This window comes from Medicago truncatula, chromosome 7, assembly GCF_003473485.1.
Source record: "Medicago truncatula cultivar Jemalong A17 chromosome 7, MtrunA17r5.0-ANR, whole genome shotgun sequence".
NCBI classification, from domain to species: domain Eukaryota; kingdom Viridiplantae; phylum Streptophyta; class Magnoliopsida; order Fabales; family Fabaceae; genus Medicago; species Medicago truncatula.
The window spans coordinates 40,388,141-40,404,846 of NC_053048.1; the positions used below are offsets into that span (position 1 = coordinate 40,388,141).

A 16,706-nucleotide genomic window follows, 5' to 3' on the forward strand; every position below is an offset into this window, starting at 1 on the left:
TTGATAGTTGATACACGATGATTAACATCGTTTAATAATAGTGCTTAAGAGGTTTATCTTAAAGATTTTTTTTTGAAGGATATCTTAACGTATTTTAATAGAGTAATGCTTAATAGTACGGAAAAATTGAAGACAGATATTAACGAATGTTAATAGATTGCTTTTAACCACACCATCCATGTATTCCATTAAGCAGCACTGTTGTTAAAAATTAATATTAACCAACCACCTCCATGTACTGTGGAAAGTGGGACTCTTATAATAATTGTAATATTAGTTAAGAAAGTTATTTTCGTCAAATTTCGTACTCAATCTTCCGTATTAAATAACAGCGCTGATTTTAATAACATATAGAATGATTTCAGATTTATTTAAAAATTTACGGATAAATTCTACATGGCACAAACTTTCAACCCAATGATTAATTTTCAAAATATATACTTAGTAAAAATTATTGATTTGTTTAACACTAATTATATGTTAAGTTGGTTTGACAAAAACATTGTCGTTTACTATGTAGCATAAATATATACCGTATATAAAGAAAAGGATTAATTATGTTTTAGGTCCCTATAAATAGGCGCGTTTTTAACATTAGTTCCTACTTAAATTTTATTAAATTTTTGATCCCCAACTTTTTTTTTCCGTTAGCAAAATATGTCCTCGCTGTTAATTGTTGCTGATTGAGCAAACGGTGAAACACACGTGGATGCCACATCTGACATTTTTTTGTTGTGTTAAATATGTTTTTAGTCCCTATAAAATTGAGGCATTTTAAGTTTAGTCCTTACTTAATTTTAATAGTTGTTTTAGTCCTTACAAAAATACCATGCACTCAATATTAGTCTCTGTTCAATTTAAATTTGTTTAATTTATGCTTAAACTCTTAAGTTTTTTAACAATTTTTGTAGACGTGTTAAGAACATTACTAAAAATTCATATGTCCAAATTATCCGCAAAAAATTATCGCAAAATTTGATTTATATGTCCAAATTTTATTACTTTTATCGTTTTCAAAAATTCATATTTAATTCGTTTCATGTTAAAAAATTCTAAATTTTAGTAATTGAACCTTTCATAGTGTTCTAAACTTGTATAAAAAAAATCTCTAAAATTTAAGAGTTTAAGGATAATTAAACAAACTTTGTTTTAGCAAGGACTAAAATTAGAAGTAAATTTTGTTTGTAGGGACTAAAAAACCTACTAAAACTAGTTATGATAGTATTTTCATCATGAAGAGATATTTTTGACTAGTAATTATTCCAAAAAAACTATCAATTCGGCAACAAAACCACTCATGCCCGATAATGCAAAAGAAGTCATCGATAAGATAGTGAAAATCGTGAATATTTTTTGCATTGAGATAGCCATTCCGCCCATTTCGTCAAGATAAAGAAGACGTAATTTATCATAACTGGTTTCTGCCAAGAAAAAAAGGGTAGCGTCAATAAATCCATGAGATATTATTTGTAAAACGGCCGCGTTGAGCCCAATATCACTTATAGAACCAATTCCTAGAATTATGAAACTCATGTGAGATACTGAAGAATAAGCTATTATTTTTTAAAAAATTACATTGACCAAAAGATGTTGAATCGGCATAAATTATTTGAATAGAACCTAATATCATTAACCAGGGGCAAAATATTGAATGAGCGTGGGAAAATAATTCCATATTAATTCGAACCAACCCATATGCTCCCATTTCATGCAAAACTAGTGGTAGTATACAAGAGTTTAATCATAAATTGAACAAATTTGAATTGAGCAGGGACTAATACTGAGTACATAGTATTTTGTAAGGACTAAAACAACGATTAAAATTAAGTAAGGACTAAACTTAAAATGCCTCAATTTTATAGGGACTAAAAACATATTTAACAAAAAAAAAAAGTCAGATGTGGCATCCATGTGTGCTTCACCGTTTGCTCAATCAACAACAATTAACAGCGAGAACCTATTTTGCTAACGGAAAAAAACGTTGGGGACCAAAAATTTAATAAAATTTAAGTAGGAACTAATGATGGAAACACGTCTATTTATAGGGACCTAAAACATAATTAACCCTAAAGAAAATAGGATGTTTTGAAATAAGTTTTTTATTTTTTTAATATTTTATTATTAGGCAAGTACATTCATATTTTTGAATGTTGGTTTGATTCTAGCTAGATATACTTCCTTTAGCTAGTTCCCAGCAAGGAAGGATATGATGGTAGAAAATCATTAATAATATATTATACCACTACAAACACAATATTTTAATATGCAAGGGCAATTTTTTTTTAGTGTCCTTTTTCTTCCTATTATTAATATATTATAGTTATTCATGTTTTAATGGGATTTAACAAATTTGATAATTTGAAGAATATTATAAAAATGATAAAATATTTTAAATGCAAGGCAAAAATGAAAGGAAAAGTCTAACTTTTTTTTTCCGAAGAAAAGATGCTTATATCTAGAGCTGTCAAAACGGGCGGCCCGGCCCTAACGGGCTTCGGGCTTTATCGGGCCGGGCCAAAAAGTCCGGTTGAAAAACGGGCTTGAAATAAACTACCCGAGCCTGGCCCTACACGGGCCGCGGGCTTAACGGGCCGGCCCGTATTAAAAATTATATATATATTTTAAAAAATACTATAAAATACTCCTATAAATTTTTTTTTATAAATAATATTTTTAATATGTTTAAATAATGCCTAGAACAACAATAAATTGTAAACATTTTCGTACAAACGTCATAAACTAAACCGGCGAGGAAAGCAATTTTAAATAAATTAGATACGTTATGGTTATAGATATTTATATATTCGATCTTTAAAATTATAAATAACGAAACGAGTAAATATAATTTTATATTACATGTATATTTGTGTTAATTCATTGAATTTTCACTTTTATTTATTACTCTGATAATCAACTAAGTAAAGAATTATTTGAAAAAAATATATAATTTATAGGATTTTTTTTATGCAGGCTAGCGGGCTACCCTCAGCCCGTTCGAGCTAGCCCTAACGGGTAGCGGGGTTTTTAGGGCCGGGCTAAAAAGCCCTATTAAAATTCGGGCTCAATATTTAAGGCCCAAGCCCTATATTTAATTGGGCTAAATGGGTCGGACCGTATGGGCCGGCCCATTTTGACAGCTCTACTTATATCAACATTTCATTAATAATAATAATAATATTAGTAATAATATTAAAATAAATATTGGGACCAACTGATTTCACAAGTCAAAGAATAAGCCTATCACATTTGCTTGTTGCATATTGAACTTCATCTGAGAGTTTATGAACAGTGAATAAATATTGTCTATTTTTGAAACTTCTTGAGGTTCACCATGTGGTTAAGAACCTTCCTAAATGAATTCTTGTGTCTAGGCTCTTCATGTTATCCTTTTGATTTATGAGAAGTTTTTATTTTTTATTTTTTTTTAACAGCAAACAAAATTGTATATTTGATTATATAAGTTAAAAGTGTGGTACTAAATCCATAGTTTTAAAAAACCGGCTCGGACCGGCGGGTCGGACCGGTCCAACCAGGAACCGGTGGGGTATCCGGTTCGGTCTGCATGATGGATCAGCTATGCAGTTAAACCGGTGAGAACCGGCCAAATTCGGGAAAAACCGGTGACCCAGTAGGTTTGTGTGAACCGGGCGAGTCAACGGCCTTTGACCGCGCATCCAAATTAACCAACACACCACTTGTAGATTTGTGTTTAATTCTACTTTCTATTTTTTATATTCAACACATTCAGGTTCAAAAGCCATATACTATATTCCACCAGCCTTTTTTTTTTTTACGTTATTTTTTTTAAATCTGGTACACGTTTTTATTTTGAAAGAATTGAAGCTGGTGGTACACTCTTCATGTATGTTTCAATTCTTTTTTTACTACAAATTGTTCATATATTTTCATTAAAAAAACATTCCACCAAGACAACAAAAACCACTAGGTCATTCTCACTAGGTCATGACTCAATTTTTTGAGTTATGTCTATGTTTCGAATTTGAACAATTAACCGATAAAATTATTATTGTTGGATATTTATTTTTATTTTACATGTGTCATTATTTTCGTATTTAAAGTGACCGAGTCACATCCAGAAGTCCTAGCTCAACTGACAAAGTGCCGAAATTGTTAAGCCGGATGCCATGACCAGGGTTCGAACCCTGGTACCTCCACTTGTGTGTGTGAGTTTATAATGGTTTTGTCATTTCATCTATCTACAAAAAAAAAAAAAGTGACCGAGTCATTGATTCAATCCGGTTAAATAGCTATATAAATTTAATCTCAAGACCGAGTTATCCAACCGAGTCATCCGAGTTGATCCGGTTTAGTCATGCGGTTCGACCAATGACCCAATGGTTCAACCATTGACCCAGTGACTCAGTACCCCTGCCGAGTCAATGTCCGAGCCGAGTTTTAAAACTACGACTAAATCTACCACTACAAAAAGTATAAGTAAGACTTAATTGCACTTTTCTCCTTATCTTTTGCTAATTGTGCAATTTTGCATCCCCTCTTTTTTTTGAGCGATTTTGCACCCTTTCTGATTTTGCACCCCATCCTTGTGTTCAATTGCACATTTGCACCCTATCTTTTTGCTAATTGTGCAATTTTGCACCTCGTCTTTTTTTTTTTTTTTTTTTTATCGATTTTGAACCTTATCTTTAGCCCCTTTTCCTCTCTTTTAATGATGATTTTTTAACAAAAAACAATTGGCAAAAGATGGGGTGCAAAATCGCACAATTAGTAAAAGATAGAGGGAAAAAGTGCAATTTAGCCTATAAGTAATTCATCCAAAAATACCAATACTCCATCCGATCTCAAATGTAAGTATGGACCACATACATAATTTATTAAATGAATCTAAAATGTGAAAAATTATTTACATTTGAGATCGAAGGGAATATATCATTTTCTACGGATACATTCTAAGAACAACTTTAATGGTGAACCACAACTAAAGATTATTTTGTGGTCCCATAAACCATGTAATCTTGAAGTAATTTATTGATACTTTGTTTCAATGTTGTAACACTAGAAGAACTCATATTTGACCCACATAATTAATTCACATATTAATATTTTATTTGTTTTTAATATAAAAAATGTGTAAAAGTGCATGTTGTGTCTGAATTGCAGCTAGGGAATGTTACTTGCTTAAGTAACGATTATTACAAGTTGGCTGACTCCACTCAATGAACTTAAAAAAAAAGTGGAAATTAGTTCACGACAAGCCGGCGGACTGGGTTGAAAAACCACCGTTGGAGCTGCTCTAAAGGGCTTGCAAAAAAAGTCATAAAATAAACAAGAATAACCCAATTTTCTTTCCAAAAACCATTTCCAAAGACAAGTGCTTGATGCGATGTACCATACCACCTCTTCCACCTATGCATGCTCTCTCCGACGAATGATTTGTCATTTCTAGTCTTCTATATTAACCACATTGTGTGTCAAAACCTTGCAAAATAATTTTAAGAATTGGGAGTCTGAATTTGCTTTATTCATCTATCCATATTACACTATTAATTTATGAGAAATAGACACAAATAAAAAGATTAATAGGACTTGTTAGTGTGTTATACTTATTAGAATGAGTTTTGTTAATCTACCACTTGATTTTATCTTTTTTCATAAATAGAATGGAGGTTTATTAATGAAGCAAATATATAGGTACTTCAAACTCGGGTATGTGTCCATGTATGTATGCACGCTTTCATTTCTTAAGGTGTGTTTGTAAATATATTTATTTATTCAATGCAAGTGAATCCTGTTGATGCTTAAAATCAAATTGCATCAATACGGATAAAGGGAAAACAAATACCATCCACTTGTAACTAAATTGGTTTGTTCTTTGCATGAAGACTACACGACTCTACATTTTTCACATAAAGTGGTTGCAACTTGAAGAATATATTACTACCTTTCTTTTCAAAGTAGACATGGTACTATCATAAATAATTAATTTACCTACAATATAAACCAAATCACAACAACCTAATTGGCAAGAAAAAAATCAACCCTTGAAAGAGACAACAAAAGTCCAAAATCTGCCCAACTCAATTATTTTTGACAAACTCACGTTTTGATAAGTTAGGGAAATTTATTGAATTTGTCACTATTTTCCCATTTGGTACTAATTGACAAACTCACGTTTTGAATAGTTCCAACATTTTTTAGAGTTTCAGGTACTACATACTATCTTGAACTTCATTATAGAAATAGTCACATTCATGCTTTAATTGGATTCTTGATCAATTTCGTTACGTTTTCCATTTGGTAAAGCATTTGCATAGTAATTTCAGTCATTTGGTTATTACGTCATATAGATTTTTCATCTTCTCTACGTCTTTCTCAATGTGTTTGTTATATAATTGAATTTCCTTGTTGCCATTAATTAATAGAACAAAACGTATTTGACATTTTGCAACGAAAAAAGAAAGAGGACAGTACATAGTTAATTGAATCATCGTCAGTTTTCTCATTGGGAGGACAATATGATTATTCAATGAAAATGCATCAAATTGAAATTTGTTCATATGACACGTTATTAGTTACTAGTATTAATAATATGGATTTCTTCCTCTATAAACAAACACTATACATCACGTAGCAATATACATCATACTCATTTGATCATGTATAAAGATTAATTTTTGCACATTTTATTGAAGAAACCTTCAAGATTATTTATAAAAGTTATCCATCAATATGTGAATAAAAAGTTGAGTATTATCCCAATCCTAGCTCAGCCAACAAATGTTAAATTGAAATTATTGGTCCAGTTATTTGTGATATCCCAAGTTTGATGTTATAAATTCATTTAATAAATGTCTGATCAAACACAACACAATAGTATATGCCTCAGTGCCCCCACTTTCTAACTTTTGAATTAACTATGTTTGATATCAGGGTAAGTACGTCATAGTCATATTGAACCACTATGATTTTTCAAAAACTATATTTTGTAGCTTATACAAAATCACGGTGGGTCACATGCCAACATATTAGTAAAACCAAAGTCTATGTGGTAGCACACATAGCAAAGGATAAATCTTACACAAATACACATTAACCAATTATGTTTTTAGTAAATTATTTCTTTTCTACCAAAAAGATAAATTTAATTTTTCAATTTTTTTTTTTTTGATAAATAGAGATAACTTTCATTAACCAAAAGAGTTATTACAAACTACATGGAATCAGGAAAGACTAAAACCAAGAAACAAGAGTTAAGCTCAAACAAACAAAAAGAACCATTAGCCTCGCACCCGAATCATCAGAGTTTGCACCTTCTTGAATTGCAATCCTCTAATGTAAGCATCCATTTTGATTTGGTTAAGGAGTTGTTGAACAGATCGGTAACAATTCTGAAATTTTCTATCATTCCTCTCCTTCCAGATCACATACAAGGTCTCACTCAACACCATTCTATGAGCTTGATGCATACCATTGTTACTGTTACAATGAGACTGAATATATTGCAAAATAGAATGCCAATTGCTAGTATTGACCGTCATATTCATCCATCTCATAACACCTTTCCAAACAGCATCAGCATAATCACAAGAAAAAAAGAGGTGAGAATGAGTTTCATTCTCCTTTGTACACAAAACGCAAACTTGGTCACATTTTGGATACCTACTTTAAGCATCCTATCACAAGTTGGCAATCTAGCATGAATAATCAACCAAGTAACAAACAGACATTTTGGAGGGGCTGGATTATTACATATCATTTTCCTCCAACCAACCTTTGCAAAGTCACCTCTTAAAGCATTATACATTCTCTTAATAGAGAAATTAGCTTGTTGAAAAATACAGCCATCAACACTTGAAATAGTCTTTGCTGCACCAAAGACTTTTTTTATTACCCATGAAGCTTGTGCAGGCACATCCATGAGTAGCACATTCCTCCCCTTAGTGTAATATTCATGAACCCATTTCACCCATAAAACATCCTTCTTATTGGCCAAATTTCAAAGAAGTTTACAAATTGCAGCTTGATTCCAAACTTTCAAATCAATTACATTCCACCCACCAGCTGTCTTAGGAAGACATATACGCTCCCAAGCAATAAGTGCTCTTTTGGAAGTGCCAGATTTTCCAGTCCAGAGAAAAACCCTACAAGCTGTTTGAATAAGTTTTAGAACCTTCTGAGGAAGCACAAAAACCTGACTCCAATAAGTTTGAACACCAAACAAGACTGATTTGATAAGTTGTAACCTACCAGCATACGATAAGAACTTAGAAGACCAATTTTCGATTCTATAAATGATCCTCTTCACCTAAGGTTGACACTGAATAACAAATAATTTTTTGGATGACAAGGGGACCCCAAGGTACCGAAAAGGAAGCTCACATTTGATGAGGTTAAACTTAGTGACAATAGCATCTTGAACGCTCATGGATACACCTCCCAAATAAATTGAGCTCTTAGCCTGATTTGCTTTAAGGCTCAGAAGCAGCACTAAACAAGCTAAAAGCTTCAAAAAGCTGTGAGACAGAATCCACATCACCTCTAGAAAATAGCAGCAAATCATCAACAAAACACACATGAATTAAGTTCAACCTTTTACATCTTGGGTGGAACCGGAAAGCAGCATTTTTCCTAAGTTGTATAAGGCATATGTTAAGATATTCCATACATATCACAAATAGATATGGAGAGATAGGGTCGCCTTGTCTAAGACCCTTCTTGGCAGCAAAAGGTCTAGTCAAATCTCCATTAATATTGAATGTATATGAGGCAGTAGTAAGACAACCCATCACCCAATTTACAAATTTGTAGGAAAAACCCAACTCAAGCATTAAATGTTTTATAAACGGCCATTCAACCGAATTATAAGCCTTCTGAAGATCAATTTTCACCATGCATCTCGGAGAAATCCCTTTCCTACTATAACTTTTGACTAGTTCATGGCTTAAAATAATATTGTCAAAAATTACCCTACCTTTGACAAAAGCAGATTGATTTTCACTTACAACACTATTTAAGACTCCTTGCATTCTGCTTGTTAAAATTTTAGAAATAATCTTATAAATCACTGAACAACAAGCAATGGGCCTAAAATTCTTAACTGATGTAACATTAACTTCTTTGGGGAGCAAAGTCATATAAGTACAGTTAATAATTTTAGGCATGAATCCAGTCTTAAAGAAATCTAATATAGCATCAATGACACTATCACCAATAATATTCCAAGAGCATTTAAAGAAATGAACATTGTAACCATCAATACCTGGAGCTTTAGAAGAGTCCATGGAGAATAACACATTTTTGACTTCCACGGCTGTGAACTTGGAGCACAACAAGTCTTGTTGGTGCTGAGATAACATAGGACCTCTTTTAACAACATTTTTGTCCACCATAGGTAATGAATCAACGGAACTACCCATCAATTTTAAATAGAACCCTCTAATCTCCTCCTTGATGAGGTTATGCTTGTCAATTCTGGTGCCATCTTCTGTTATGAGGAACTTAATATTATTCTGACATCTTCTTTCCTTTGCATAGGCATGGAAAAATTTAGTGTTCGAGTCCCCAAGCTGAATCCAATTAGCTCTAGACTTCTGCATCCATATCTTCTCCTCTATAGTACTCCACTTTTCAAGAGAGGACAAACAAATTTTTTCAGCTTCAATGAGATCAGGATTCATAGGATCAGTACTAAGCTGCTTTTGGACATCAACTAAAGTAGTTCTAACATCTTCAACTTTTTTGACAATACCTTGAAAATGTGTAGAATTTAACTCTTTTAGATCTTTTTTCAAGGCTTTCAACTTGAACCATAGTATGCAAATTCGGACCCCATTTCTCTTGTATCAAGGCAGGAAAAAGATGATGGTCAGTCAAAACATTAATAAATCTAAAAGGAGTATTCTTAGGAGAAGCAGGACAAGACATATCCATAGATATAGGACAGTGATCAGATACTCCTTTAGGAAGCACTTCGCCCACTGCATTGGTGAACTTTTGCAGCCAACTAGTATTAGCAATAAATCTGTCTATCTTAGAATATATTCTATCTCCACTAGTTTGGTTATTACACCAAGTATAATAATCTCCGATTGTTCTCACTTCCGATAGTCTATTATGCAGCAGACAATCGGAAAAATCTTGAATCTCATGTTGAGTCACTGGATTACCATTACGCCTATCATCAACCAACAACACATTATTAAAGTCACCACCTATTAACAAATTTCTAGAGTTTTGAGCACTAGTATGAGCAATAAAATTCCAAAGCTCCTTCCTTTGTTCCAAGGTATTAAAAGCATACACAGCTACAAAATTGAAACACTCACTTGAAGTTAGATTATCCACTTCACAATGAATGGCTTGAGCACTAGAAGCAATAGGCTTGACATCCAATACAGTTGGATTCCAAGAGACCCAAATTCTACCATTAGCGGCACTATCATAATTATTAAGCACTGGCCACCTCTTAAAAATCATACTAGAAATTTTATTAAACTTGTCAGCTTTAATTCTAGTTTCTACTAAAATACACATATCAAACTTATTTTTAAGCAAAAAGTTTTTGATTTCTTTTTGCTTGAAGGGCTTGTTACAACCCCTCACATTCCAACACACTAGTTTCATATCGAACCAAAGGGGATAGGGTCCCCGCCCCTTTCAGAAGTAGAAGCTTCACATACATGCAGTTCATCATTAGTAGGTAAGAAAACATAAGAGTTTGAGGTAGGTACCATGGTAGAGTTTTGACTAATAACATGCTGTTTAGTGGCTGTTTTCCTCGGAACATTCCACTCAGTGTCAGAATTTATTTTTTCAGGTTGCTTCCCCTTATCAACTAAATTAACTTGCGTCTTTGGAATCCAATCTTTCTTAGGCCTTTCTACAGGTTGGACAGATTGCTTATCACACACATGATCAACTTGCTGACACTTCTTACAAAAGGATGGCTCCCAATCATACACAATCCTTTGTTCAAAACATTTTCCATCAGGACTTTCTACCATCACTTTGTATAAGAGAGGTCTTGTTACATCAATTTCAACCAAAAGCCTAGCATAAGAAATCCTCGATTGCTTTGAAGTACATTCATCAGCAAACAAAGGATTTCCCAAGGTACTACCAATTCGGCTCAGAGAATCTAGTCCCCAACATGTTAGAGGTAGGTTAGGCAATTGAATCCAAAGAGGAACCACTTTTAGAATCTCCTTCTGGAAATCAAAATCAGGTGCCCAACTCTTGACAATAACTAGGTCTATTTGCTATGGTGTAAGGGCCAGCACATAAGACAGTATTTCTTTCTTTTTCCATTTGTTAGTGTGTCTAAACCATTTAAATTTGTGGTTTCGATCACATTACACAAGCCTTGCTCATTAGTAAAACCAAAGTGTGAAGAATAACTAACAATCAAGTTGAAAGAATAGTACTATACTCTTAACATCAACCAAGTACCTATAGTAATTATTAATCTAATGTGACAAAAACGTAAAATTGAGCATAATTAAACCATAATGTATACAGAAAGGCATCTAAAATCCAGAACATACGAACAACCAACAAGAAAAGTAACAAGAAGAAAACCTAGTATTGCTCAAAAAATAGAAGATTCCAGCATAGCTCTTCCCTTAGGGGGAACATGATCAAGTGCAATTTTAGAAATACACTTTGCACGCTCTATCTCGTTGCAACTTTGTTCAAACTCAGCAAAAGCTTCAAAAAGCTGCTGAGCTTCATCATCATCATCAGCAATATTCTCCACAGCTCTTTCATAAACACTTCTTGCCCTAGGAACTTCACCATTCTTCATCTCAAATTTCGCATAACGTAACCAAGCACCAACACTAGGATGACATGTAACAAAAAGCTCGAAAATTCCTCTAAGTCGTTCGATTTCATTGTACTTTAGTTCATATTTTATGTAAGAGAGCCATGCATGCTGATCAGGCATCCATTCCATCCACCTCTCGAAAACCTCTCTAACTCCGGCGACATTGCCAAGAATCTTCTCCATATGTATGTACTCATACCACAATTGATGGACCCGCGGTAAAAGAATAACAGCGCGATCGTAAACATTCCTTGCATGATTGACGAATCTATTCTTCATCTCAAACTCAGCGTATTTTAACCATAGAGTATGGTTTTTGTAGTGAACTTGTTGTTCTAGGGCTCTTTCCCAAACGGAACGTGCACGATTGACGTCTTTCTGTGACTCTTCCCAATGTGCATATTTAATCCATACGTTTACGTTTAATCCTCCAACTCGCCGGATTAAATCTTCAAACTCCTTTCGCTTTCGAAGATGGTAAGTGCCTAGCTCTTTTCCGTAGATGATTTTCTGCTTTGGAGGACGGATTTTAGGCTCTTGGAGTGCCCTAGCTTCGCGAAGAATCTGCTCCGCTGTGATTTGAATGGGTGCAGGGTTTTTGTTCTTAACCCTAGTTGGTCGAGTGAGAAAACCTAGCTTCCTTTCTGCGTTTTTAGAACAAGAAGACATGGCACCGTTTTTAGGTTTAGGGTTCCTCAACTGTGCATTTGTTTGTTGGGAAATGGTAACGGTGCGCCAGTCACTAGTTAAGAATATGAAAAAGAAAATTATATAATAATTAATTCATTGAAATTGTGTAATTAATTTATAATAAAGTAAAAAATAGTTTATTTTTATGGTAATAATTCTATTTTATGGTATGCTTAACCAGTGCCGCCCGGGGTCACCAGTCTTGTTTGTTTGCATCTTTTCCTTTTGTTTTCTCATATATATAGGCATCAAATGTGCTAATCAACAAAATTTATTTCCTTTTGGTACTCTATTATCGATCCTCCAATTAATTTTTTTTTTTTGGTTAAATAGCTAAAGCTTACACAATTTATTTGTGGAGAAGTGAAATGTCCGGGGTTCGAACCCCAGCCCCTGCATATATAATGCAATATTTTTTTTTTTTTAAGGAAACTATTGAAATTTCTTGAAATGTCATTATTTTTCCATATAGAAACTAGTTACGTATTTTTTTTTAAAATTTAACTCCGAAGGAAAGATCTTATAAATTACGGAAAATTGTTGTCCTTTATAAATGTGAAAATTAAAGTTGCGTAAACCAAAATTTGCAACATAAAGCTTAAAGCACTACATAAAAAATAACATAACAACTATTGTAATCTCTTATTTATAAACGTTGACCTGTGACGCAATATTAACCCTAGATTTAACCTAATTTTTTCGTATGACTTTACTATATTAACTCTATATTTAATTTATGCAAAATGTCATCTCTTATTTTTAAATGTTAACCCGTGACGCAATATTAACCCTAGATTTAACCTAATTTTTTCATGCGACTTTACTATATTAACCCTAAATTTAATTTATGCAAAATGTCATCTCTTATTTCTAAATGTTAACCCGTGACGCAATATTAACCCTAGATTTAACCTATTTTTTCGTGTGATTTTACTATATTAACCCTAGATTTAATTTATGCAAAATGTCATCTCTAATTTTAACCTAATTTTTCCCTCCACACTTTTGCATTTAATGTTTATCTAAAGTAAAATAAAATTATGTTCCCAATTATATGCTGTTTTTTGGAAAGGAATAACCGTTAACTCATCTCGCTATACTTAACCTAATCTCTTACTTATAAATGTTAACTCGTCTTGCTATACTTAACCTATTTTATTTCTTAAAGTTAACCCGAACGCAAAATTTTGCCCTAGATTTAACCTAATTTCTTTGTTTAATTTTACTGTATTAACCCTATTTAATTAACTCTGTTTAATTTAATCAAAATATTAACGTTAATTTTTAGGGAAATCAAAAATAAACAAATGCTCCTAATTTTTCTCTTTAATTTTATTAAACAAATTATATTAACCCTAGATTTAATTTATGCAGAATGACATCTCTTATTTCTAAAAGTTAACCCGTGACGCAATATTAACCCTAGATTTAACCTAATTTTTTCGTGTGACTTTACTATATTAACCCTAGATTTAATTTATGCAAAATGTCAGCTCTAATTTTAACCTAATTTTTCCCTCCACACTTTTACATTTAATGTTTTTCTAAGGTAAAATAATAACCTTAGATAATCATGACATAAAAAAAATTCTTCGAAAGAAAAGATGTTAAAACGACGGAACATTGTGATTCATCATAAAATATGTATGGGCTGATTTAGAGATCTTATAATCAGTTTATTAGATTAGGAATTGACATAATATTTAGGATGAAAACAATTGGAACCAAAAAGGAACCAATGATGTGTGAATTATGATTACATATTATCCAAAATTATAAAAAAGAGTGTCGTTGTTGTAGAGTTAGCAAAAAAGGATTGATATCCGTATTTACATCAGATGAAATTAAGCAAAGAAGTAACATCGGTGAGTGAAGATAATCTTGTCTAGGATTAGAGTTAAGGTGATTTGTTGAAAGTGCGGATCATGAACACCAAATTTTTATTTGGAAACGACTTGAACGTGCATATTTTTAGGTGGCTTCTCTAGATAAAAAATTAGCTTATCACCTACCTCTAACATATGTTCTCGGCAAAAGTTGAACCATTGACCGCCTAAGTATTTTTCGTAACTTGCTCTCTTTGCCGTTATCAAGCGACACTTATACCTTTTTTGAGTTTGTTTGTCGATGAGTGTGATTTTTTTCCCTGTTCCTTTTAGAAATGTCATTGATATCTCATTTGGGAAGTTCTAGGTACAAAACAAATTGAAGTGTTAATTAGATGTTATATATATAAGTACATTTCTAAAACATTTACCAAAGCATTATAAAGATTTGCTGTGGGAAAAGAACATGTTCTATTTTGTTCAAGAGATTAGGAAAACAACATTGTAATTAACTTGATACTAATTGGAATCATGAAGGAACCAACAATGTGCAGATTAACGTTACATAATAGTTAGGTTTATAAAAAAGATTGCAAGTGTCATAGACTAACCAAAAAGGAATTTTTGCCAATATTTACATCAGACAAAATGAAAAGAACAAATGACATTCCAAAGTCAAGATAGTTTACGATTATAGTTCAAAGCGATGCGTCAAAATAATAGAAGTTCAAATAGTTCAGCAGCAAAGATCTACTTTGGAACAACTCGAACATGTAAATTCTTCGGCGACTTTTCGAGATCAAAGATGAGCTTACCACCTTCTTCCATCACACGTTCTTTGTAGAAATTGAATCACTGCCCACCCAAGTATTTTTCATAGATTTCTCTTTCGGTGGCAATGAGGCGACACTTATATTTTCTCTGTGTCTGGTCATCAATGAGAGTGATTGTTTTGCGCTTTCCTTTTAGAATTGTTCTTGACACCTCATTTGGGAAATGCTAAATAGGGAAATAAAAACAATATTAGTCTATTACATATTAACATGGATAAGACGTATGCGAATATAGTTACATATAATTTATAAAATAAAGGTAGCATAACTGATTTTAAGCTAAAGAAAATGTATCATGAATTCTAATTTATCTTCATATTATTTTCCTAAAAAGGCTAGATAAATGCATTCATGTGCATTATATGAACCCCGTTGACCAATTAACATTGTTGAAACAAATGAAAATTAAACATCGCTCCCGCATGTGCATCTATAGCTAGCACCATTTGACATTGATGTCTTCGATTATTTGATGCAACTCTCATAATGCCATCCAAACTAGTTAGGATTGAATTTAGTTGCTTTTCAAATAGTGATGCAATATGTATCCTAACACATATTATGCACATGAAATAAAGAATAATGCAATATGTATTTTTAATTTCTGCGTAAAAAAACTCATAGCTTGTTTGTGCATAAAAAAAGCAGACCTTGACTAAGTTTATAAATTCAACAATTGGCCTAACCTAAGACAGATTGGAAAAATCGTTGATGCTTTGACTAAGTTTATAAATTCAACAATTGGCCGAACTCTGACTTAAGTTCTTACTGATGCTTTGACTCTGAGCTTGAGAAGTGTTAAGGTCACGACAACAATTCAAGAAACATGGTCAAAAACAATCAAATCAGATTGTGAAATAATAATTACTCTAACACTGTATTGTGAAATCATAATGCAAACTTACTAAGTCTTAAACTTCTCAACAACCGGATAATGTAGGTTGATGAGCAGCCTCGAACCTGACCAATTGTTACATATATTTGGGTTGCCATTGACTACAAAATGGAAGCAAAGAACTCAAGGTAAATAGATGGTAAATGATAAAGCTACAAAATATTTTTCCCATAGTGTTACATCAACTATATTCTCGCTGCATAAGAAAAGACATCTTTCAGGTCATTATTAAACTTATACAAAATCCTATCATCTTATGCTGACAAATTAGACAATAATACCTTTCATCTTTCAACACAATGTTCGTACACAATTTTTTTCTAGTCCCAATTGGCATTGTCTTGACAATCTCATGAAGAAGCCCGATGATTTTTTTAAAAAAATTACTATTATAAATGTTGAAATTTATATTATATGATATTATATTTATTGGTGTCATGGAAACATATATGTTTAGTTTTTTTTAATAAGAAAAAGATATGCATAGTTTGTTACAATATAAAGGTGCAATATATATATATATATATAATGGTACCACTTATTTATTTTTTTTAAAGAAAAATGGCACCACTTATATAATAATTGGGTTGGGTTGGGTTGGGTTATCCCTGTTTGAGTGTTTCCTCCTCCTTTGTTTGTTATGTCATCAATCAATTCAT

At 32.5% G+C, this 16,706-nt stretch overlaps 1 protein-coding gene across 1 annotated transcript; it reads right to left on the reverse strand.

Moving 5' to 3' along the window:
- Nucleotides 1-11,566: 11,566 nt before the first annotated feature.
- On the reverse strand, nt 11,567-12,472 carry LOC112416696 (crooked neck-like protein 1). Its single transcript, XM_024771023.1, has one exon. The coding sequence runs from the start codon at nt 12,470-12,472 to the stop codon at nt 11,567-11,569; it is 906 nt and encodes a 301-aa protein (XP_024626791.1).
- Nucleotides 12,473-16,706: the final 4,234 nt, after the last annotated feature.